The sequence below is a fragment of the Condylura cristata genome, unplaced genomic scaffold (genome assembly GCF_000260355.1).
Source record: "Condylura cristata isolate star-nosed mole 26May11 unplaced genomic scaffold, ConCri1.0 scaffold00022, whole genome shotgun sequence".
In the NCBI taxonomy this organism is placed as follows: Eukaryota; Metazoa; Chordata; class Mammalia; order Eulipotyphla; family Talpidae; genus Condylura; species Condylura cristata.
The window spans coordinates 16,367,176-16,390,730 of record NW_004567123.1 but is presented as its reverse complement, the minus strand read 5'-3'; the positions used below and the strand labels follow the sequence as shown (position 1 = coordinate 16,390,730).

General features: G+C 42.1%; 1 protein-coding gene across 2 annotated transcripts in view; it reads left to right on the top strand.

The window, feature by feature from the left end:
- RPRD1B (regulation of nuclear pre-mRNA domain containing 1B) overlaps nucleotides 1-17,706 on the top strand; it is a 49,299-nt gene extending 31,593 nt beyond the window's left edge. For both annotated transcript variants that reach the window (XM_012728462.1, XM_004687199.2), the window contains one exon: nucleotides 15,179-17,706. In XM_012728462.1, coding sequence (XP_012583916.1) covers nucleotides 15,179-15,328 — 150 coding nt within the window. In that variant the 3' untranslated portion in view covers nucleotides 15,329-17,706. The remainder of the gene's footprint in view (nucleotides 1-15,178) is intronic.
- Nucleotides 17,707-23,555: the final 5,849 nt, after the last annotated feature.

The following is a 23,555-nucleotide window of genomic DNA, read 5'->3' as shown; positions in this document are numbered from 1 at the left end:
AACTTTGTAATAAAAAAAAAAATAGTGTGGCTTAGATTTAGAAATCAGCACTGACCAGAAATCCTAAAGGAAGTTTCACAGGCAGTACCAGACAGTCATTTATCTGAAATGCTCATCTTTCACTGAGGAAGCACTTTCAGCACTGTGCCCCGGGACTAATAAGAGAGTGTAATTAATGATTCTGGTTGTAAGTCACCATGCCATCTGTTGAACTGCCCCATGGCAACACATTAAGGGTTTTCTCTGATCTGTCAGACATTGATTATCATGAGCAGCTGTTGTTGGGGGGGAGTGTGGCAAGCTACCATGGAGGACAGTCTTTGAGAAGGAGATTGGGTTGGTAGGGGAGATTAACTCTTTGCTCTCTCCTTGAAGTTGTTTTCCTCACTATATTTCGTGAGGAGTCATTCTGGTTTCTTTCTTTCATTCTTGTGGAGCAACCAATGGTTGCTGGATAGAAGAGAGGCCATTAAGGCTGAGAAGGGTCAGAGATTTGGGTTTGTTCTGTAAACGTCCAGCCCAAATTTCCTCCATTCATCTGGGTTTTGGTATAACAATGATTAAGAACCAGAACAGGAAGGGCCCGTCGATGGAAAGTGTAGATTTCTGAACTAAGTTTCTTATCCCAAATCATGAGCCTTAGCCCTTTGAGCAAAACCATTCATTATAAAAATGGAATTAAATTTGCTGCATTTATAAGAAAACAAACTAGATACAACACAAGGTGATGAGCGCTGACTAGCTATGTTTACTATAAATATGAACAACCTGCTCTCTAGGATCTAAAATTTTGCTTTCACATCCATGTGAGATAGACTGGTCTTATCCTGTGGTGTTTTTTTGCTTCAACTTGCCAGTTGAAAGATGCATTATTAGGAGTTCTTTCACATTTTCCAAAAGATTATTGATAAGTATAGTACATAAAGTGTATACCTCCCTTTCTGTCATTTGTTTTCATAACACTGTCAGTCCTTATTCTAAAACTGCCATATCACAAAGCTAAGGAAATCTGCTTTCATTTTGTCATCGTTGTGTTGCCATCAATGTGTACAAATATATGGAATCCTTAGACCTCTGGAAGTGAGAGTCTCTTTTCTTCCCTAAGTTTTAATTTCTGACACATTACTTCTTTCAAGTGTATTGCTTCCTTTATGTAATGAGCATGCCTTTTTTTTGCCCCCTTTTACTTGAGAATTTTATTGTTTTCTCAGTGGCTTCTAAACTTTGGAATACTATGTGTGATGGTGTAGAACCCAGGAAGAATCAAACCTTAGGGTGTGGGGGCAGAGGGAGGAGTTACAGCTCACACACAGAGATGGTTTTGGCTTGAGGGAGGTCATACAACATAAAAAGCACAGGTGACATAAAGCCAAACCAGGTAATCGTACCTCATGTAGATTAAGGAGACCGTTGACAGTTCTGATTGTGGCTTAAGGTTAAATTCAAACTTCTCGGCAAATGATGAAATGTTTTTATAAAAGAAAATAGAAATTGAAGAAGAGAAATAATATTTATATGTAAAGAGAAGCAAAAAAATGATGTGGGAAGGAGGTCCACCTCCCAACCATGGGAATTGGGCGCCGGGCCCTTAGGGAGCAGCTTCATTCCTGGACAGTCAACAAACTCACGTACATCAGGAGGTGTACAAAGATGAGCAAGATGTGCTCCAGAGAACTTCCCCTAGGAGGGGGGTAAGAAGGAGTTGAAATACAATGTGACACATGTTACATAAGTGAGGAAATACCCTAATTCACTGTGTATGTCTTGAAATAGACCAAGGGAAAAAAAACCAGTAATAACATATTTAATTGACCAGACACTTATTTAACTTAAAAGAGAATTATCAAATGTGAATGATCAGTCTTTGAACACCATAAGCCGCAGTTGGGCTGTCTACTATTTGTGCCTTCAGCATAATTGTTCCTCAGTTAATATTTGTTCTGGAAAAAAAGATGACTGTTTGATAATGATATATAAGGTTTTATCTTTTGGGCTACTTATACTTTGAGTACTGTCATGGTTCATTTTGAGACTTTTTTTCTCCTGCTTTTGCTTTTGTTTATATGTTATGGTTTACATTGGCCTACCCCTTTTCCCTTAAAACTCCAGAAAGGGTTGGAAGGAGAGCTGCTTAAGTCTTTGTGATGCTTTGTCGTGAACATGAAAATACCTAGAAATGGGGGAAAGGACATGTAGGAGGTGTACAAATGTAGCCCAGACTTAAGAAATGTCAAGAATAGAGAAAGTTAATTCAAGAAGGTAAAGGCCAGAGGCATCAGAAAATCCTGTAAACTTCAGCTCTTAAAACACAGGGAATGTTCATTTTTGTTTGACTTAGCTCACGTGATTGCTAGAAGGCCACAAGCTGTAGTCAGAATTTGGATGAAGCATAATGTGGGTATTTCCCATCTGAATGATCAGGATGTGATAAAGAGGTGGGAAAGTGTGTATGTGAAGAAAAAAATAAAAAAACAAGTACCTTCAGTTTTACCACCATACCATATCAGACATCATGGTGTTTGGAAGTAAAAGGAGATAGCTCTCTGTGTGAATTACATGCCACTGGGAACTTGCACAGATTATATGCCACATGAGGAGGGACTTTGGGGAAATGTATGCCTGTTTGCACATTTTTTTTTTTTTTAGTGTTTGTAGAACATTAAAGTTAACAGTTTTAAAGTGTATATATTTCAGTAGCATTTAAGTATATTCAGAGTATCTTACAACCATCATTTATATCAGATGCAGAAGCTTTTCACATTTCCTCCCACTAAAAGAATACCATGTGCCCATTAATGGGTCACTCTGTACATCCTGTTACTCTCAGCCCCAGCAACTACCAGCTACTTTCTCTCTCTGGATTTGCCTACACTGGATATTGCATGGAATTGTCTCTGACTTTTTTCACTTAACATATTTTTTTGACGTTCCTCTGCATTGTTCCATCAGTACTTCATTCCTTTTCATGATCAAATTGCCATTGTGGGGTTACAACCCTTCATTCGTTGATGGACAGTTTGGTTGTTTCTACCTTCTGATTGTTATGAATAGTGCTGCTATAATTGCCTGTGTACACTACACAGCTACACTATTTTACTTTTCCACCATGTTTCACCACATCTTCACTCATGTTGTTATTTGTCTTTTAAAAATTTTTTTAGATTTATTTATTTCATACAGAACTGGGGTACAGGCCAGAGATACGGAGGGTGAGAGGATTCACCAGAGACAGAGTGGGGAGCAGAACAGGCAGATCCACGAAGTACACTGCTGAGGGGAGCAGCGGGCGGGTCAGGAGAGGTCTGCTGCGCCATGTGGATCTCCTCCGGGGCAGGTGGGAATCAAACTCATGCGGAAGTGGCTTTAACTTCTTAGTGCTGTGCTTTAATCCGCTGTGCCACCAGGGAGGGCCTGTCTTTTTTAATTTTAATCATCCTAGTGATGTGAAGTGGTATTTCATGGTTTTGATTTGCATTTTCCTGGTGTCCAGAGGTGTTATGCATCTCTGCATGTGCTTGTTGGCCTTTTTTTTTTTTAACAGCTTAATTTTTTCATTGAAAAACTAGGTATAGGCCAGAGATACGGGGGTCAAGGGGGGACGAGGATTCACCAGAGACACAGTGGGAAGCAGAACAGGTGGATTTACTGAAATAGACTGCTGAGGGGAGCAGTGGACAAGGCAGTGTACCATATGTGGGTTAGCTCCCTGGCTGGGGATTGAACTCAGGCAGTAGTGCTGAAGTGCTGAGACTTAACCCTTAGACCACCAGGGGGCTCTTGTTGACCATTTGTATATTCTTTATTTTTTTTAAGAGCAATTTTTTTCCCTGTCCTTTTGGCCTTTTTGAGTTGGATTGTTTTGTTGTTGTTGAACTATAAAACTTTTGTATTTGGACTCTCATCAGTTAGATGATTTGTAAATATTTTCTGCCATTTTATAAGATTTTTCTTTCTTAATAATAACCTTAGAAGTGCAAACTTTTTTTAATTTTGATAGGTCCTATTATCTGTTTTATCTTTTGTTGCTTATGTTTTGGTGTTAAATTTAAGAATTCATTGCTAAATCCCAGGTTGTAAAGATTTATTCCGATATTTTAGGGTTTTTGTAGTTTTGGCATTTGTATTTCGGTCATTGGTACATGTTGAATTAATTTTTGTATTGGGTGTGAGGTAGGGTGTCAATTTTTTTCTTTGTATTTAGATAATAGTTGTCACAGTATCATTTGTTAAAGAAACTGTTCTCTCCTCACTGAATGCTTCCCACTTTTATTAAAAAATAAGAACAGTATGGGGGTGTTTTTCTATTAATTTAAATCTTTAGTCTCTGCTACAGAATTTTAAAAAACATGCTGGAAGTACCACTTATTTTGACATTACCACAGCCCTGTTCAAGTGCCATAGGTACCAGGCACTGCAGTGGAGGACAGTGTGGTAGCCCTTTCAGTGGGCAGTGTTTACCCCCCAGCTCTGGAAAGTGTGCTTATCTAGTCACGTGCTTAACTAAATAGCTGAGACACAATCATAATTGCGAGCTTCCTTATGCAAAATAAAGTATCATAAATTCCTGGATGTGTAAGTCAGGTCATTAACAGGATTATTGGGCTGGACAAAATCAAGAGGTAGTGTGGAGAGTTACTCCTGACTTGAAGAAACTCAGAGGAGGAAATTAGGTTTGTGGTTTTGTTTGCTGTTTGTTTAAATTTGATTCCATAGTCAATAGCAGGAAGACATCCTGCTACACAGAGGAATAGTCAGAGTTGAGTTAGTTTCAAAATCCCCAGAGGTGACATTGAATGCAGGGTCATTAAAGTGACTGTGTGAAACATTCTAGAGTGGTCTCAGAGAAAACCTTTCTAATTCCGGAGAGACCCCACCTTGCCAAGGCCTCTTAGTGTCCTCGTTGATGTCACTCCGTGTGCTCTTGTTCTGAGAGGAGGGGGAACACTGACTCATTGAATGTAGGGCTGCTGCTATTTTACCCCAGTTTAGCACCTCTTTTTGGCTGAACTGGTGTGGGGGAGAACCTCTTTTTGGTGAACCTTCTGTGTCAGACAACACAGCGGGGAAGGGAAAAATCACCCAGGATGTAGTATTCTCTTGTGATTCTTTATATAGCTGTCTGTAATGGTGGTTACCACAGCTTGAGAACTTCTTTGGCTACAGCAGGGGTGGGGGGGAGGAGGTAAACTAAACTGATGGTTCCTTGTGGGAACCACCTCCCTTCCCTCAGGGTGCAACTTCATGGCTGGATAGAGCACTCTGTTGCTCCTCACCTCTGCAGTCAGTTCTCCCCTCCCCTGATGATGACCATTGGCAACTGAGAGACCCCCGCCTAGAGTTGCCCCAACTTAGAGCCCTGCCATACCTGGCTGGCCCAGTAGTCCGCTACACTTAATGCCACCGTCCTTCCTAGACTACTAGTGCTGTCAGAACCTTGGGCTGTGTGAGCAGCGCTTGAAACAGGTCAGCCGGCGTACACTTGTCAAGTAGTCGTGGGGGAATGCTATCATGTCTTTCTTCACAGAGCAGACGGTGTTTTGCTCAGTGCTTTTTCATCCCTGTTTGATATTGTAGCTTTTATTATTTTATTTTTTTCCCCCAGGTTTCCCTCTAGTAGGTGGGGCTTTTCTTGAGTCCTGTGGTTCTGTGACTATTTTGGAGTTTAGAGTTGCATCTTGGGTCTTTGGTTTCCTTCCATTCACTTTACTCATTGCTGGCTCAGGCCACATTTGCAGCTGGAGCTCTTACCTCTTCAGGTGCATGTCTGTGTGCATAAGGTGCGTGTGTTCTTTCTATGTTATGGTGTGAAGCCATTGATATTTATGTCTCTAAAAAATGCCACATTATAATGCACTTCACATACTTGGTGACCTAAGGTAACTGTTCACTTGGAAAAAGTGACATGACTCCAAATCTTTCAGCAAGAATGCCATCTAGCCATAGTTCTTTTCATACTTAACAGCTTAACTTTTGGTGATTCCTCCTGCTTTCTGGAACAGCTCTACTGAGTTTTAGTTGGCATGTGCAGCACTAATTTTTCATAGTTATAGAGCGCATATATATGTTAAGTCAAAACAGCGTCCGGCCACCATGTAAGTGGCAGCCTACCAGAATATTCTTATTCAACGGATACTCCGTTCTTTTTATTATTATAAAATGTACATTGCAAATAAGTATAAAGGAAAAAAAAATCCCTATCTCACTAACTTAAAGTAAGTGCCTATTTTTTGGTATAGCCTTTATTTTTTTAATATCCTTTATTTTAAATGATCATGATGTGTGGATGGTTTTCTGTTGTGCTTTTTTCTTTTTTAAAACTTGATATTTTTCACTTATTAAAAAAGCCTTATAAGCATTTTAAATGACTTCTTGAATGTCTGGTTGAATATTCCATGATTATTGTTAAAACATTGGACCAACTGTCAGTATTTGAATTATTTCCTTCCTATAATTCTAAAAATGAGTTCTGTTCAGATGTCTGCTTATCTTTAAGGATACTGAAAGTTAAATGTTTTAAGATTTTTGCCACCAGTTGATGGTATCCCTGTCTTAGGAGTTCTTTTTCAACTCATCAGGAGCAGCCTAGGGCTTCATTGAATCTTTTAGACAGATAGGTAGAAGATAGAAGATGTATATATTCACTAGTTATCCTGTTTCATGAAAGAGTAAACATTGCATAGTTTAGTTAGACAAAAGGGGTTCTTCTGGGTTTTAAATTACCTGATTATATTTGAAGTAGCTGTAGGAAGTAGCTACTTCTTATTTTAACATTGACTTTAGTGAGCATGATTTTGAGAGCAAGGTTCAGATTACAGAAGTTTGAGCTCTACTGTCTTTTAAGTGCCTGTTTGACCCAATGGTACGTGTTATTTTGAGAAAGATCTATTTTAGTCTTTATGAATGTTCCTACTGCTGTTAGGGTGGGCCTGTGCTCCCGCTGCAAGTTGACATTTTTGAGGAAAGTAAAATTGGATTGTGCCATATTTGTAATCTAGGAAATTACAGCAATGATTTTGTTTTTCTTTTGAAAAAATGGAACACTTGAATTAAAATAAGAGTCTTTTTTTGTGATTAGGACAAAAATGTTTGATTACAATCAGGATCAAAATGTAACCTTTGTAAAGAAAGTCCAGGGATGCCCAGAGGTATGTCCTGTCTTATGGTAGAGGTGATGGTACCAGCCAGCTGTTGGTGTTACTTTGTAGGCCTCCTTATTCTCTTGTTTGGGTTCTTTTGGAAAAAGTCTAGCCAACTCTTGGTTATCCAGTCATTAGGCACTTTTGAGTATTTTGAGCAGCGTAATGGTGCAAAGTTTGACTCAGCAGAACTTTCCTTATTGATTTGCTAAGGATCTGGATAGTGATTTAAATACATTGCACTTTTTCTTCATAAGACCTGGTGTGGTGGAGTCCTTTGCCCACACTGTTGTATTCTATGGGGCTAGGTGGAGCCAGAGTCACTCCCATAAAGGCAGCATTCACTGCAGTTAGGAGTCAGTGATAACATCTACAGTTCTGACTTTCTCCATTGAGTCCTGTGTCCTTGCAGCCTTTTTATCTTTGATTTTTTTCATTTATAAAGTTACAATTTTATCCTCACTAGAGACAAACAAGTTCAGCACTTGTCTAAATGGTGTCTGCTTTTTCTTATCACACAGGACCTTTAGGGCCAGTTTTTTTTTTTGCCTTTTTGTAGGTGACGTCTCACCAGTAGGTAGGTTGAAGATGTCCTCTTGGCCGGAGGCATGCTGTGCCTCTGATATGGAAAGAAAAATCACCTTCACATGAGCATGCTCCTCACCAGCACCGCTGTTCCTATTTGACTCCCACCAGGCCATTTTCCCTGGATGCCTCCACTTCTCTCCCCACTGCAGCTTGGCATCCATAGCTGCAGTGCGCTGAAGTAACTATTGTCAGACTCCCCGCCAGGGGTCCAATTCCAAGATAGGACCTCTCAGCCTGTTTCTCATTTCCTTCTCTTTTTGGCTTCCTTTATAAAAGTGTTTACTGCTGTTTATTACCCCCTATATGTTTTCCTTCTCTGATTTCTGCATACCACACTTTTTCCTGGTTCTAGACTATTTTTATTTCTTGTCATTTGGTAAAGTTTTCCTTCATTTTTACCACTAGGCTTTTTCACAGGCTGGACCTTTCCTTGAGTGACATATTTACATGGGCCTCAGCTACCATTGTATCCTGATGGCTTAAATCTAGATCCGGCTTGGAACCTTTCTTGTACTTCAACCCACATTATCTCAAACTGAGTATGGCCAGAACATACCATCTTCTTGCTTCTAGCCACTCCTTTCCTTCTCCCTCCCTGTCTTGGAGGGTGGGATTGCCGTTTATCAGAACCAAACTCCAGCCTTGCCCTGTTCTCTGTTTCTGCATCTGTTGGGAGTCTCCCTGTACCCCAGTCTCCTCAGCACTCGTTGCACCATTGTCCAGCAGCCTCCCGCTTCTTGTCTTACACATCAGAGTGGTCAGTCAGTCATTGTTTTTAGTTTTTTTTTTTTTTATCTTCTCATTTTTGAATTTGTCCCTTTTCTTCTCCTGTCTCCTTTCCACCCTCCTCATCTCTCACCTGGTCTCCTACAGTAGCCGCGTCTGCCTTTGTTTTTATTCCCTGTAACCCACCTGTTACAGGCCAGTCCTGTGATGCTTACAGAATGCAGCTCTGCGCCTGCTGTTCCCCTGCTTACACATTTACTGGGTGCTTCTAGAAAAGAGGCCCAGATGCTTACATGGCCCTGTTCGCCCCATTACCCTGCATGACCTCATCAGCCATATTTCTTGTTCCACTGAATTTTATTGTGTTGACCTTCTTTCGTCTCAGACTTTGCATGTGCTGTTCTCTGTGCCTGGAACACTCTTGCCCCTTTAATTCTCACTGGTTACCCTGACCTAGTTGATGCTTGTTCAACTTGTAGCTCTGAGGTCTCCCCATCTCCTCTCCCAAAGTATGCTGTTGTAGGTCCTCGTCTTTTTCCTTCCACATAGCCTGCCATTCTTTTTATGGGTTATCTGGTTATTTAGAATATAAACTCTTCTCGGTAGTGTCACTCTTCAGCATCAGCACCATCCTGAAGCTTGGCACGGCATCCTCATCTCAGGTGGCAAGTCCTGTCTTCACCTGTCTAGGTCAGAGTATAACTTTAATAAAGTCTCTTTCTAGATATTCTCGTAAGGTCTAGATTTTACTCCTCAAAAAAATTCCTTTTTCTCGGCGTTTAGCTTGATAGGTTTGGGCTTTGGTACCACTTAGATATAAAATGCTGTGACTTTTCCTCTCTGCTCTTGGAAATCAAGGGCCCTTTCATTTTTTCAATTCAGCTATAGTAAATTTTACAAGTTTTCAGGGCACACTTGAGTGCTTTGTGTAGCACATTAATAATTTTCTTCGATTCTGCATGTTTTTTCTTAAGGGGTAAGTTAAGAAGATTAGGTACTACTCAGACAATAATCAGCAGGGAAAGGGAGATTGTTCTGCGACTCCCAGGTGCTGATGCGCACCGGACAGCTCAGGGAGTCAAGTCTCATGCCCATCCTGGGGTGGAGGCGCAGTTTCCTTCCCATCTTATGTCCAAGGACTCTGTCCAATGGTGAAGTCACACGTCACATGGTAGGATTTGAACCTGGATTCTCTGGCTAAGTTTTTTTCTGTTCTTCCACAACTACCTCCCTCCAGTGGGAGAGATGTTATATACCCCTGGTCATTTGGAGGAGTGGATAATATACCCTCACTTTTTGTTTACTATTAGAAAGGAATTGAAGTCTCATTGCTCTAGCCAAATGCAGTGCAATAACCTACAGGCTGCCTTGCCCCAGGCAGACCTTTTGGCACTTGCATAGTTTAGAATTATTTTAATTATTTTATGTGGAAACGGTTCTTTTGCTTCTCACCTACCCTCCAGCAGTGCGCGACTAGACCAGTATAGAGCTCCAAAGGAGAAGCAGATGAAAGATCTGCAAATTTGGTATTCACCTGTTTAGCATCAATAACTTGGTTTGCCATTAAAATGGTCATTTAGGAAACGAGTGTGTGGGCTATGCTATTTGCATAGAATGTATAGTTTTGATGGCTAACTTAAAAAGAAAAAAAAATAATGGTCTGTGTGCTTTGACATTTTGGTTTCACATAATGAGGGTCCCATTGCGTAAGTGTAAGCATTTGTGAAGGATCCAGGTGTGTTTTTAGAAAGTATCTTTTTAAAGCATGTTATGGACATCTGTTAAACTAGTTATTTAGCTTTATAATTATGGTTGAGAATTCTGCCTGTTCAAAATTGATGTTAGCTTTCATTTTTATTTTATTGAATGCTTTATTCTTCCCTGCTTCAGAAATCACAGTCAGGTTGGGGCTTCAGTTGTTGTGGCAGTAGAAGTTCTCTATTAACCATTTGTCCTCCGGGCACACTAGAAGTCTTTGTGATCCAGTTTCAAGTTTAAGAAACTTTTCCCCATTTGACTCCTCCAGTGGATGGTTGGGTCACCCAAGAACATTCCTCTAGTTTGTAGACATTTTGTCATTTTCCCTCCTGTGAAAACTTTTTGCATATCTGAATCACTGGTGTCAGTACGGGAGCTCTGGAGGCCCTGAGCACGCTGGATTGGAGCCACAATTTCCTCTTTTCCTTTTATCTTCCCCAGTGTCTTACTCAGCAGCTCCAGCCCTGCTGTGACACCCCAGAATGTATCATTTTGAAATGTCGCAGCTGCCACTCAGTCATATGAGAGCGTGGAGCTGGCTGGGAGAGGTACAGGTCAGTGATGGTTTTTGTTCCCACATAGATTCTTTAAAAAAAATGATAAGCAACATTCTTATTAATCCAAGGATTTATCCGTTAAATATTTTCCTTTTAAAATGAACAAAAATAAATTGGTTGATTGATTGAGGTTTAAGTAGGATCCTAAGTGTGGATCCTATGAGCCTCAGTGGTGTGGTAAGTCACCTGGCGGTCGTGGTTAAGTAACATCAGGGCGTGAGAGTCACTTCCCCCTTTCTGCCTAACTCTGAACTTTCATCTGATGAAGCAGTTCTTTGACTGAAATTCATTGTGGTGGGACACCTTTAAAATAGGGCCCTTCATAAATTGCTTCGTGCATAATAACCCTTTATGAGTCTTAATTGCGAGTAGCCGAGCAGTGGGTGATTTTTATATACCATATGTCCTATATAGCACAGCAGGGCAAGATAAAGGAAAACATGAATCTTGGTACTAGAAATCTTATCAAGCCAGGTCAAGTCCCTGCCTTTGGCCGGATTGCTAACATCATTCTTCTTTTGTTAAATACTTCTAGCAAGGAAAAAAAATAGGGTTGACAATGTTTACTTTTTAATCAGTGTTTCTTACATAAGTTGCTAGAGGAAATGCTTATAAATTTGTTGTTTTGAAAATGAAATTCCTGTAGAAAGGTCATTGCAGTGTCAGCCCCTGTCATTTCTAACCTTCTTATCCCAGAGCCCATCGGCAGCATATCAGGTCTGGTTTACTGCTCTAACCAAAAAAGGCAAAGAAAGTGTAAGCCTTGCTGCCCTTCGCCAGTTGTCTTGGTGCTCCATTGATGGTCTGTGTTCACACAGTGGTGACTGGATCCATAGAAGCAGGGGGATGTTGGACATGTTTTCTCCTGCAAATTTAGCCTGTGAGGCGAGATTCCCAGGCTTTGCCAGGAGCATAAGTACTGGAAATTCTCTTAGAGCTATACATTGGGCCTTACCTCTGTGCGTTAAACCATTGGTTTTTGAGGGGCAGTTAAATCCAGGAAGTTTATCACAGGTCCCTGCTTTGTAGCAGCATTAAGTCTGATAGAACTCTCACCTATGTCATGGCTCCCCTGGGGTGAGGTAGGGTTTGCTGCAATAGGTGTGAGTAGCTGAAGGAAGGATTCAGCTCAACCCCTCAGCTCTGCCAGTAGCTCAGTATAAATTATGAATGAACAGGAAGGGAAAAGCAACAGTTCTGTTGGGTTTGCCTTGTCTTTTCTTGCTTACAATTGGTGGTACAGCAAAGGCAAGCTTCTGAAGGTGAAAGTATAGAAGAGCCATATGAATTGTGCTTGAGGTGAATCAACCAGTAGCTAGAAAAGACTGATGAGCAGAAGCACTCACTGCCGTGATAACGTCTTGCTGGTATAAATTGTGCAGGTCCTGATCTCTTGAATTCCAGTACCAGTTAGAGTGCCATGAACGTTAGATTAAAGGCTCAGTCTTCTATTACACACAAGTGTAAAGTATTTTAAACAAGGAGCATGTGACCACCTTGCCACATCATTCCTCTGTTTGAGTGGTGCTTGCTGTATTAAAGAGGATTGTGGGATGCAGCACACTTAACTGAGCCAAAACAATTTGAGTGGTCTCATCACATTGAAGTTAGTTACTATTGTGGGTAGATATTATCAGTTTTGTAGTTTTCCTTATAGATTTTACACCATATTTTGTTCGATTTGTACCTAATATTTCGTTGTTTTGCATGCCAGTGTTTTAAGTGGCATATTGTGTTTTTATTTCAAATTCCACTTGTTCATTGACAGCCTAGAGGAAAGCAGTTGATTTTGGTATGTTAACCTTATCTTGCAACTGTATGTTTTTTGATCACGCTTTCTCTAGTGATGTCCTGTACCTAGACTCGTGCACTTGCATTAAAAAAAATCCCTGCGGGAAGCATAACTCAGTGGCATGGGGAGCTATGGGCTGAATGCAGCTGCGTTCAAAGTGGCCCAAAGGAAGGGCTTTGATGTGGGACATACCTCTTTTTATTAAAATGAAATTTTGATAAATTTTGAAATTTTCTTTGATAATGTCTACCCACAATAGTAACCTAAATGTCATGAGATAGTTCCCCAGCCCAAACAGGAACAAATGGCATAGTTTTTTAATTGAATGGTAGAAAGTTACTTCAATAGATGGTGATGTCTCATAAGATCAACTGCCTTTTTAACCCACACACACTTGCTAAAGTCTGAGATCACCTAAGAGCCAGAAGCCCAGGACTCTGATCCCAGCTTTTCAAATTTCTTAAGGAATCCCTTGGACGGAAACACTATGTGTAGCTACCAGAATGGGAGACTCTGAGTGGGGTGCTTTTCTTTGTCACATTTGGGCAGGGAGCAGTGGGTAAAGTATTGAGTAACTCTTTTACTCTTTGTGTCTGTAGAATTCCAGAGATGTCAGTTATTAAATGAATTCATGTTCAGTAATAGGAATCGGTCATTTTCGTTCATTTCCCTTGCAGTATATAAACCCAAAGAAGAAAAATGTTTATAGAGGGAAGGAAAGGGCACCTGGGCATCGCAGATTCTCAGATTTGAAATTAGTTTTCAGTTTCAAGAACGAAAGGCAATAATGTGGTATGCTTGCACATAATGTGCTTTGCCTAGTGTGAAGTTACTGGGCAGCTGCATTGGTACCTGCTGATGACTGGGCACTGCTGGGGTTGGTGGGTGCTGCGTGAAGCAGCCGCCTAACTAGTCTAATGGGTGAGCAATTATTAATAATCTACCTAAGCCATGGTTTTAAGGCTTACACAAAATAACAGGCTACAAAGGAAAGAAATAGGATGCTGAGAGCTGGCTTTTTCCTGCGTACGTAGGATGACCTGTGTGCACGGCTCGTTCAGCGGAGCGCGGCCTGTCTACAGTAACCTGGGGGCAGAGCCTCCATGCTCGTGGCATTGATTCCCGTTTCTCATTTTGCCGTAGGCTTTGTCTTTAGAACTTGAAGCATGTATTCTTTATTTGACCTATTTTCTGTTTTACCATCCTTTCCAGGATCGCTTAAGCTTTTACTCTCAAGCTCTCTTCCTCTCCAAGTGTACTTGAGATGTCTGCACAAAAGACTCCAGAACTTTAAGAAAAATCTTATGGGTAGCCTAATTCTTTCATTTTTAGATAAGACAGTGAAAACAAAGGAAGAGAGGAAATACGCCCACAATCACACAGGACATTAGAGCCAGAACCAGACCTCAGTCTTTGCGCTCAGCCCAGTACTCTCTCTTACATGCCGACAGCATTGTAAGTCTGTGGTGGCCCAGCCTCTTATTTCTGCAGAAATTCTGAGAAGGGATGACACAGCCGCAAAAATACAGATCCTTAGGGCGACATAAAACACAGGCCTCACGTCACCCAGGATTGTTATTTCATACAGATTTACCAAGAGTACCTTTCACTGAGAACTGAGGAAGGAAAAAGTAGACCCAGTTGCTGCCGTCAGAGAAGTCCTGTTTTAGAGGAGCACAGAAGCCCAGCGCTGTGGAGCCCGCCTAGGAGCAGGCAGCCGGTAGGGCCCGGTGTACTCCTGCGCAGGAGGCTCCAGGCGGCCAGTGGAAGTGGGCTCCAGACCAGTCTCGCAGGTGATTTCCTAGAGATGGGATTCAGCGGGCAGGCAGAGGACCGGGGAGGACTTGGCTGCACCAAGAGAACAGGTCTCTCTAGCCTTGAGAAATCATGAACAAACGCACAGTGACTTGTGCAGAGGGGCTTGGGAAGGTGTGAGAAGTAACAGCTGGCAGAAGACGATGAGCTCTGAGCAGTCAGAGAGCTAGTGTGCTGCTGTGCTTCACTTTCTCACAGGGAGTGTCTTGATGAAAGCTGGCTTTTGACAGATAAGTCTGGCCTGTTTAGAAGAGACTTCTAAAAGGCCTCTTTCACGTGTAACTGCAGGAATTTGCTGCAATTACTGAGGTATGGAATGAGCAAGTCCTGGACACAGGTAATGGCAGGGGGTAGTTTGAACTTCTCTAGTGCTTTTTCTTGGAATTGATAAATCTGTATTCATCTCTAAGTTTAACTCAGAGTCTAGCTTTATAGTGATGTTTTTCTAGCCATGTCTAGGTGGAGTCTCATTGTAAAAGCTGAGCATCTGTATTTTATAACGCATTTGAAACACATACAAACTCATTAAGAGAACGCAAGTACAAAATGTCACTTCTTTTTATGTCCATGTCCCAGTCACTAAGTTAAATACCACCTAATTGACCTTTGTCAGTGTGAACTCGGATTTCCTTTTGGATTTAGTTTCACCTTTTGAGAGTTTGAAGACCCCGGTAGTGTATTAGTAGTCCAGCTGACTGGGAGAGTGCCGCCTGGGGAGAGCAGTAGAACTTGTCTTTATCAGCTGGTTAAGCCTGACCATCAGCACGTGCAGATTTAACCGCACTGACTTCTCTCTGTCTCCTTAGGAATATAAACAGAAGCTCGCTCGTGTGACCCAAGTACGCAAGGAGCTGAAGTCGCATATTCAGAGCTTGCCAGACCTCTCATTGCTGCCCAACGTCACAGGGGGCTTGGCCCCCCTGCCCTCTGCTGGTGACCTGTTTTCAACTGACTAGGGCAGTGTCGTGCCTCAGATTCCCACCTGTTCCAGCGGGAAGAAGAGGGCAGGTCGTGGTTGGAAATAACCTTGTAGCCCCAGCCCCCGGACTCAAGAAAGACCCACAGACTCTGATTCTCCTCTCCAGCCTCTCCTGCTGAGCACAGTTCAGAACAGTGGCGAGTAGAATCCAGTTTAGATTCATATTTGGAAATAATATGAATTTCCCCCACTTCATGTTTTCATGCCCCTATTGGTTTTCCATTTTTAACTCTCTTTACACCCAAGAAGTTTTGAAAATCATGTGTGCTTCTGGAACCTTCAGAAAATCTTGTCCCCTATGACAGCAGTCTGTCATGAAAGTGACTCTCCTTTCTGTTCACGTTCAGTAAGGCTTCCCCTGCGGGACTCGCTCTGGTGACAGAGCTGTCAGGCAGTTTTGCCGTAATGATTTTGCCAAATCAAGGATCCTTCCTTACCCTTACTTCTAGCTATTTATAGTCAAAGGTTAAGTGTGCTGGTAAGCAGACAAGAGAATCTGGCAAATAAGATTCAAAGATGATCTGGGACAAAAAGTCCCTGGTTAGAGACAGAGTAACAGGGATCACAACATGAGTTAGAGATAAATTATTTCCGGTTCCTACAGACAGCCTTCCCAAGGTGCACTTATCACAGGCCCCCCACCGCTGTCACAGAGCGTGTTCCTTAAACATCTTCTGGTTGTGAAGGCAGTTACTGGAACTGGTGCTGGTGGGCCCCAGGATCTGAGGCAGACTGAGAATCGGCTTCCCGTGGGTGTTGCTTTGACCCCTTCTTTCGGGGAGTAGGGTGCACTAACATTTACTTCACTGTGTGGCGCAGGTCCACAGTATGGTGACTAAACTTGAATATCTCCTTTGCAAATGACACTTTGTGCATGTTTGTCTGTCCGTTAGCTCACGCCACTGCTCATGTCCTTGTGCCCAGAGGAGGAGAGCTTTGGTCAGATGTTATGGACGGCTCACCTTGGGCAAGGGAGGGGGAAGTCGGGAATATTAATTTTGGGTTTTAAATTTCACTATCATGCCAGCTGACATCATGACTATATAATGTAGTTAGAGAGGATTTTTACCTTGCTTTTAGAAAAAGTTAGGCCTGCTAACTGTCAATCATTCTATTTTGCAGGCTTATTTTTGACATTGGAAAGGGCAGAAAACAATTTGCCCCAATAGTGTAATAGGAATTGTAGCCCAGAGGCTGAAATCCAAAAGCTATAAAAAGGGAATTCAGTGAAGGGGGCTTCAGAAACTCCATTATTTTGAGTGGTTATTTTCAGGATTACCAAAAAGCCAATTACATGTAATTTTACATGTTAAACATGTTAAAACTTAATCTGTTTTTAAAATATAACAGGCTTCCCTTTAAGAAGCTCTGCTGCCTGCCATAAAGTGAGAGCAACGAAAAGGCTTAGCAGGTGTTCCGCGTAACTCTGTAGAACCCAGTAGCATTTGAGCTATTTTTCAGATTTGAATTCAGACTGTATGTTGTTTGCTTATTGACACTGCCTGTTCTGTCATTATTAAATTAATGAGTATATAAAGTTTCGCTTCCAGAGGCCAGAGGGCAGTAGGTGGCTTTGCTGAAACTGCGAGATCAATCCCCGTCTTTGCTGTCTCGGCGCACAGCCCCTCCCCGTGCGGTGTGCTGCTCTGGGCCTGGTCGGGGCTTGTTTCTGAACAGCCCCCCACCTTGGGCTTCTGTGCTTTCACCCAGGAAGCGGGGTCCTGCTAGCCACAAAGCAACCAGAAGGGTGGAGTAGATCTTTGATCAGCTCAATGAAAATGTTACGACACAATGGATTTTGCCCACTGTTATGTTCTATCTGATTGAGTCTGAATAAGGATTTGGTGCATAATTATTACAGCAAGAACAGGAGATGAATCTGCAGCAATTATGTAAATGAATGTGTTGGCCTCTTAACACCTGTTACTAGTGGACTTCCTGTGAGGAAGTTAGTTTTGTTTTATAGTTTTTTAATGAAATGCTTTTGTTTTTTAATTCTTAATTCTTTCCACACCCTCCCCACGTGTGCTTACTTCGTTTGTTTAATTTAAATGAACCTTTCTCCTTGGATGTATGAAGTGATCTGGGGGGTGGGGGTGGTGGGTGGTTTTGTTTTGTGTTTTTCTTCTAGGGCATCCATGGGCCTCAAAGGACCTTTCCTTTTTAGGTCTTATTCCTCAAAGCTTCCTCAATCTTCCTTTGTTTTGTTGTTTTTCTTTTCTTTTTTTTTTTTAAAGAATATTTTTAAAGCTTAAATTTGTATATTAATTTAGGACTTTATTTAGAAGTATAGGCTGTCGTTGGCGGCAGCAGTATATTCTGAAATGTCTCATAGATATATATTTTTGAATAAAGATGGTGTTGTTGAACGACATTGTGCGCTGTTCCTTTTTCCGGTCCTGCTACTCAACACCCAATACCTCCTTTGTAAGGAGGTAGTAATCACCAAAAGGGATTGTGCTGTCTGCACAGAATCCATGTCCTTTGGGAGTGTCTGTGACTCTTAGTGGTCCATAAATGCTCAGCACTTACATAGTCTTCTCTGATTCTTTCCAGGGCCTTAGTTATTAGCCTTAATTAGCCAGTTCCGTAATACTCGGTGAGGTACCTCCAGTTTTAGCCTCATTGTCTAGAGGAAGGAACTGAATGGAGAGGTTAAATGCCTCTTTTCGCAGAACCACACAGTCTCTGACAGATTAAAACTTGGAAATTAACTTTTAGTTCAGCATTTCTGTTCATACCATGAGCCTCCTGAGACATACTTGATTTTGGCAAGATGGTGAAAGCCAGGCTGCATGGTAAAAAAGAAAGTGTGCGTAGTTGCAAACCCAACTGGTATGTCTTTTAAAACATCTTTGCAGATTTCCTCTACCCTTTATTTTTCACTTTTAAATTCAGTGAAAGCGTGGTGATTATTTTAAGTTAGGACTCAAATTAATGGAAAAATAGTTTGAAAGCGGCCCTTTGAAGCAATCGATTGTGTTTGGAAGGATGGTTCTAACTTGCCCTCTGGGCGAGGGCAGCACTTGTTCAGAGAAGTGGTCACCTGTCTAGCTCATGATGCAGAAACTACGGTAACGGGTCCTTCAAGGTGAACTGCAGCACGGGTTGAATGAAGTCCACTGTTAGAAAGGTTGAGACTGTTCATGATTAATCTCCGTCCTATCTTATAACCTAGAGGTTGAGCGTGGCACATGAATCTCAAGAGACAAGCTCTCCTTATGTGTCCCCAGCTTTCACGGCCTTGTTAATGTCCCTCCTACTTATAAATAGTCCATAATTCCTCTGGTTTAATTAGCACTTCAGGCTACAAAATGCGACTCTGAGGTCTTCAAAATGGAAGATGGAACTACCACAGAGTTCATGAATCTGTCAGAAGGCTTAAGTTTTGTGACTAGAGCCATGAACATTCTGTGTGACCTTCCTGGGCAAGGTACTTCCCTCTCTGGGCCCTGGTTTTCTTACCTTTGAAATGCATGGTATTGCACTAAATTATTTCTACTGTTCCTGCTATTTCTAAAAGCTTATGACTGTTGTGTTGTTTGAGAAGAATGCAGGTCTGAGTTCTGAGAATGCTGGACAAAATGTCAATGTTTGTTAGATTAATGATACTACCATTATACTTTACACAGCTTTTTTTCTAAAAAAGATCCTCTCTGAAACCCTGGAGGTGGTTGTCTATAAAGCATCAGGACACAAGAGACAGTCCCAAGACTAGAAAGATGGGATAAACCTATCTGGGCATAATCCACATTTGCTTTATTTGTGACCTTTAAGAAAAAGCTCTTTTCCTGCCTGATTTGCTGCCATTACTTTCTCTCAGGATCATCTGGCTAAGCTCATTTCTCATCACCACCTCCCTGGGATTTTCCATTTAAAAATCATTCTTCCAGTCTGAGGCACAGATTCACTTAAGAATCCATTATTTTCCTGTACAAGAGATTGGAATTCAAACAGCTTTATGTCGTTTGGAAAGCCCAGTTCATTCAATTTTTAGACTCTTGTTCTTTTGCATTAAAAAGTGATTTTTACTACTGGCCTGATAATTAAAATTAGCAGTAGGATGAATCAGGATTTGTGGGCCTTTATTTGTTAAGCAAACAAAAGATAGTATAGCAAGTGATAACGACACCTTCTGTTCTCACTGTAGCGACCTTGGGCAAGTCCCTCAGCCTTTTGAGACCTGCTGCTGCTTAAAGGCTGAGGGAGGCTGATTTTCTAGAAAGCTTCTGACGTCCTTCCCAGATCAAAAGTTGTATAGCTAGACTTTCAGAATGTTTCTTCCTACTGAGGATCTTAGTAAACACACTACCTGTGTATTGCATTCTATAGATTCCCTTCCTAAGTGCCAGTTATCTAGGGGTTCTTAGGAAATCAGTAAATCAAAGTAGTTATAAATAACTTTAAATAGATGTTAAAAGGGCCGAGTGTGATGGCTGTGACAAGCCCGGGCTCAATGGCAGTTGAATGTAGGTACTTAAATGCACATGCATCGATGTTAGTGTAGGCAGTGTTTGGAAGGCACCATTAGAGACTGCCTATCTGTACCATGTGCTGGATTGATGTGGCGGTCAGAAACCTGCACCCCTTGAAACCTCAGCCACACTGAAGGAAGAGGATTTTGGGTGGGGAATGTCTTTGAAGAGAGTACTGCTGTATCTGGACAGCTCACAATGGAGAACAGTAGATGCTGCTTACCCTTTATCTCAAGGATGGGGAAAAGGACTTGAGTTCAGTGTGTGTCCTCTGTGGGTGGCAATCCCATGGACCCCTGCCTGGAAATATCTGAAGGTGCTTTGATGACAGAGCATGGGGAAGAGTTGTGTTGAGTGCAGCCTCCTGGAACATTTTTCCAGTGGACAGGCTGCAGGTCTCCTCCTAGGGGCCAGAAGTTGCCTCCATGCAAGAGACCAGCATGGGGTCATCTCAGAGGTATCTTCTTAAGGATGAGGTATCTTCTTAAGGAGCTGAACTTCCTACTCAGAACTGAGGAAAGAGCAAAGAGCTGGGGATGGCATCACCTCTTTGGATGGCTGGTGATGGGGGGCAAAGATGGAATGTTGGAGGAGAGGATAAGCCACTGGAGTGTTGAAGGAACCTGGGTGAGAAAGAAGTAAACTCTTGCCAAGCTAATGCCCCATCACCACCATGCTCTCTTCCCTTTTCATCACCCCACCGCCTTACTAGCAAGTTCATCAGTTCTCCTGTGTGTTCTTAAATGCAAGCTTTTTTATTGTGGCATAATATATGTGGCCTCAATGGAACATTTTGGGCATTTGAGATGTGTACAATTCATTGCCCGTTAGTACATTCACCACCTTTGTTTATTCATCAGTTGATGAACATTTGGGTTGTTTCTCCTTCCGCCTCTTGTCAATAATGACGGCTGTCAACATTCTTGTACAAGTTTTAGTTTGACGACCTACACTTAATCCTTCTAAATCTATGCCTGGGTGTGGAATTGCTGAGTCAGTAATTTCTGTGTAATTGAGACACAAGCAATAGTGCACTGGCGACACCATTTTACATTTCCACCAGCAGTGTCTAAGGGTTCCAGTTTTTTCATATTCTCACAGTTGGAGGGTTCTTTAGAGAACACAAAAGGGTGCTTAAACATATATATTACATTATATATACATAACAATAGATCTATGGAGAGAGCTGTATTTCTACATACAAGAGAATTTCATATCTAAATTCTCTGTAGATACATGGATAGGTGAAGGGAGGCCAGGCAGCTAGCTAGCTAGCTAGCTAAGCTGACTGACAGATAGGTGAGGGTGGTTTGAAGAATGGACTCAAAAGTGTAGATTTGGTAGTTTCAAAATCTGCTCCAGACCAGTAGCTGGAGACCTAGGGATGAGTTTCAGTTCAAGTCCAAAGGCAGTTAGCTGGCAGAATTCCTTGTTCAGGGAGGATCTAAGTCTTTGTTAAGACCTTCAACTGAATGGATAGGACCCACCCACATTATGGAGTGTTATCCTGATTTACTGAAAAGTCGATGGCTTTAAATGTTAATTTCATCAAAAAAAATTCCTTCACAGAAACATCCAGAATGTCTGACCAAGTATCTGGACACTGTGACCCAGCCAAGTTGACATATAAAACCAACCATCGCCCTAGCCAACACTTGCTGTTTTCCATTTTTTAAAGTTATGTTAGTGATCTAGGGCTTGATAAGGAAGTACCACTTGCTGCGTAGCTTATAACAAATGTGTTGTTCTGGAAGCTAAAACTGAATGAAATCAAGATGCTTGTGGGGCCTTGCTGCCACCAAAGCCTCTAGAGGAGGGTGCGCCCTTGTTTCTTCTAGTTCTGATAATCCCAATGGTTCCTCGGCTTTTGCTACCACAAGCCAACCTCTGCCTCCATCTTCACATTTCTCTCTGTGTCTTGGTCCAAATTTCCCTCTTCTTGTGAGTACAACAGTCATAATAGATTATGAACGCCTCCTAATTTGATTAAATCCACAAGGACTCTTATTTCCCAGTAGGGTCATGTTCACCACTTCTGGGACCTTGGGCTGGGGGGCAGGGAGAGACCCATTTCTAGCCATCATAGCTATCCTAGAGGGTAGGAAGGGGCACCTCACTGTGGTGTTAGTGTACATTTCCCTAATGGCCAAGGACAATGAGTGTCTTTTCATGTGCTTGTCCACTTGTATATCTTCTTAGAAGAAATATCTGCTCAGGCCCTCCCTGGTGGTGCAGTGGGGTAAAGCACAGCACTGCAAGCCTGCCAGAGCTGCTTCAGTGCCGGTTCAATCCCCAGCCCAGAGGTGACCCACAGGGCATAGCAGACCTTTCCTGTCTCACCCGCTGCTCCCCTCAGCAGTGTACTTCATCGACCTGCCTGTTCTGCTCCCCACTATGTCTCCGGTGAATCCTCTCACTGTCCCTGCACCTCTGGCCTGCACCATAGTTCTGTATGCATAAAGAAATAAATCTTAAAAAAAAAAAAACCATCTGCTCAAGTCCTTTTGTTCGTTTTGAATTGGATTATCTCTTGTTACTGAATTGAAAGAGTTCTAGATACATTCAGGATGCTAGACTGCCCTCATCAGAGCTATAATTTGCAAATATGTTCACCCATCCTGTGGAAAGAGAGTCTTTCCACTCTCTTCTTCGTGTCTTTTGATGTATACAGCAGGCTTGGGGGATGGTCTGCACACTGCCTTCCTGTGCTGTAGGCAGAGAACCCTGTTTTTCACTTCTGGGAGTAGATATAGTAGTAGGGTTGGCCAGGTGCCAAATGATGCACACTCAGAACAAAGAAGTATACATTAAGCTGGGAGAGGCAGGTTTCCAAATAAAGTGCCATGTCCAGCACTGGCTGGGAGGCTTCTTATTTTCCTGTAAGAAAATGGTTCAGGTCCCAAGTACACTCTTCATAAATATATTGCCTTTCCAACATACTTGTTAATGGTCCTTTATAAGAATTTACCCATGTAATGTGTACTTGAGTCTTTTAGAAACCAAGATGACTTCTAAATTATTGGGCTAAGAATTAATGAGGTGTCCATGTAGTTCCTAACATGAACACCTTCACAATATCAGATGCCTAGATTGGGAAGTTGCCCTCTCCCTGGCCCAGGGACCCATGGAAGAACTGGCCTATCAGATACCCAGTGGGCTCCAAGCCGGGTTAGAACGTGTTTTCACCTCTCTGGAGAAGGTCTTCGTGAAACTATGTCCTAGAGGTAACAGGAGGATCCCCAGGAAAAGGGAAAGTTCCAGGTTCTCTGACCCACTCAAAGGAGGTTGGAGCTGAGAAGAGAGAAAAGAAGGAATCTGAAGAAGGAAGCAGGATGGAGAGCCAGAAGGAGACCTAAGGAAGCCACATGGAGCAGAGAGCATGTGATGAAGAAACCGTGCTTGCTTCTTGGCCCTGTGCTGGTTGAAACAGATGTGGGTGAGATACCTGTAGGGAGGTGACTATGGCAGTGTTTATATTGATTTTGATTTCGCTCTTTTCTTCCCAGACTTGTCTGGCCATATCTGACCCTTTTCCATGGGTCCCGGCCAGAAGGTGCTTTAGTCTTGTGGCGGGCTTTCAGGCCTTGCTTTGGGCCAATCCCTTTTGGGTGGACTTTTACCCACAAGTGGATGGGTAGCTTCAGGTGTTTGATTTAGAAACTATATTCTTTATCTTTTCCGTATTGTATACTCATTGTATTAGTTATTTCCCATTAAAGCCCTTATGTC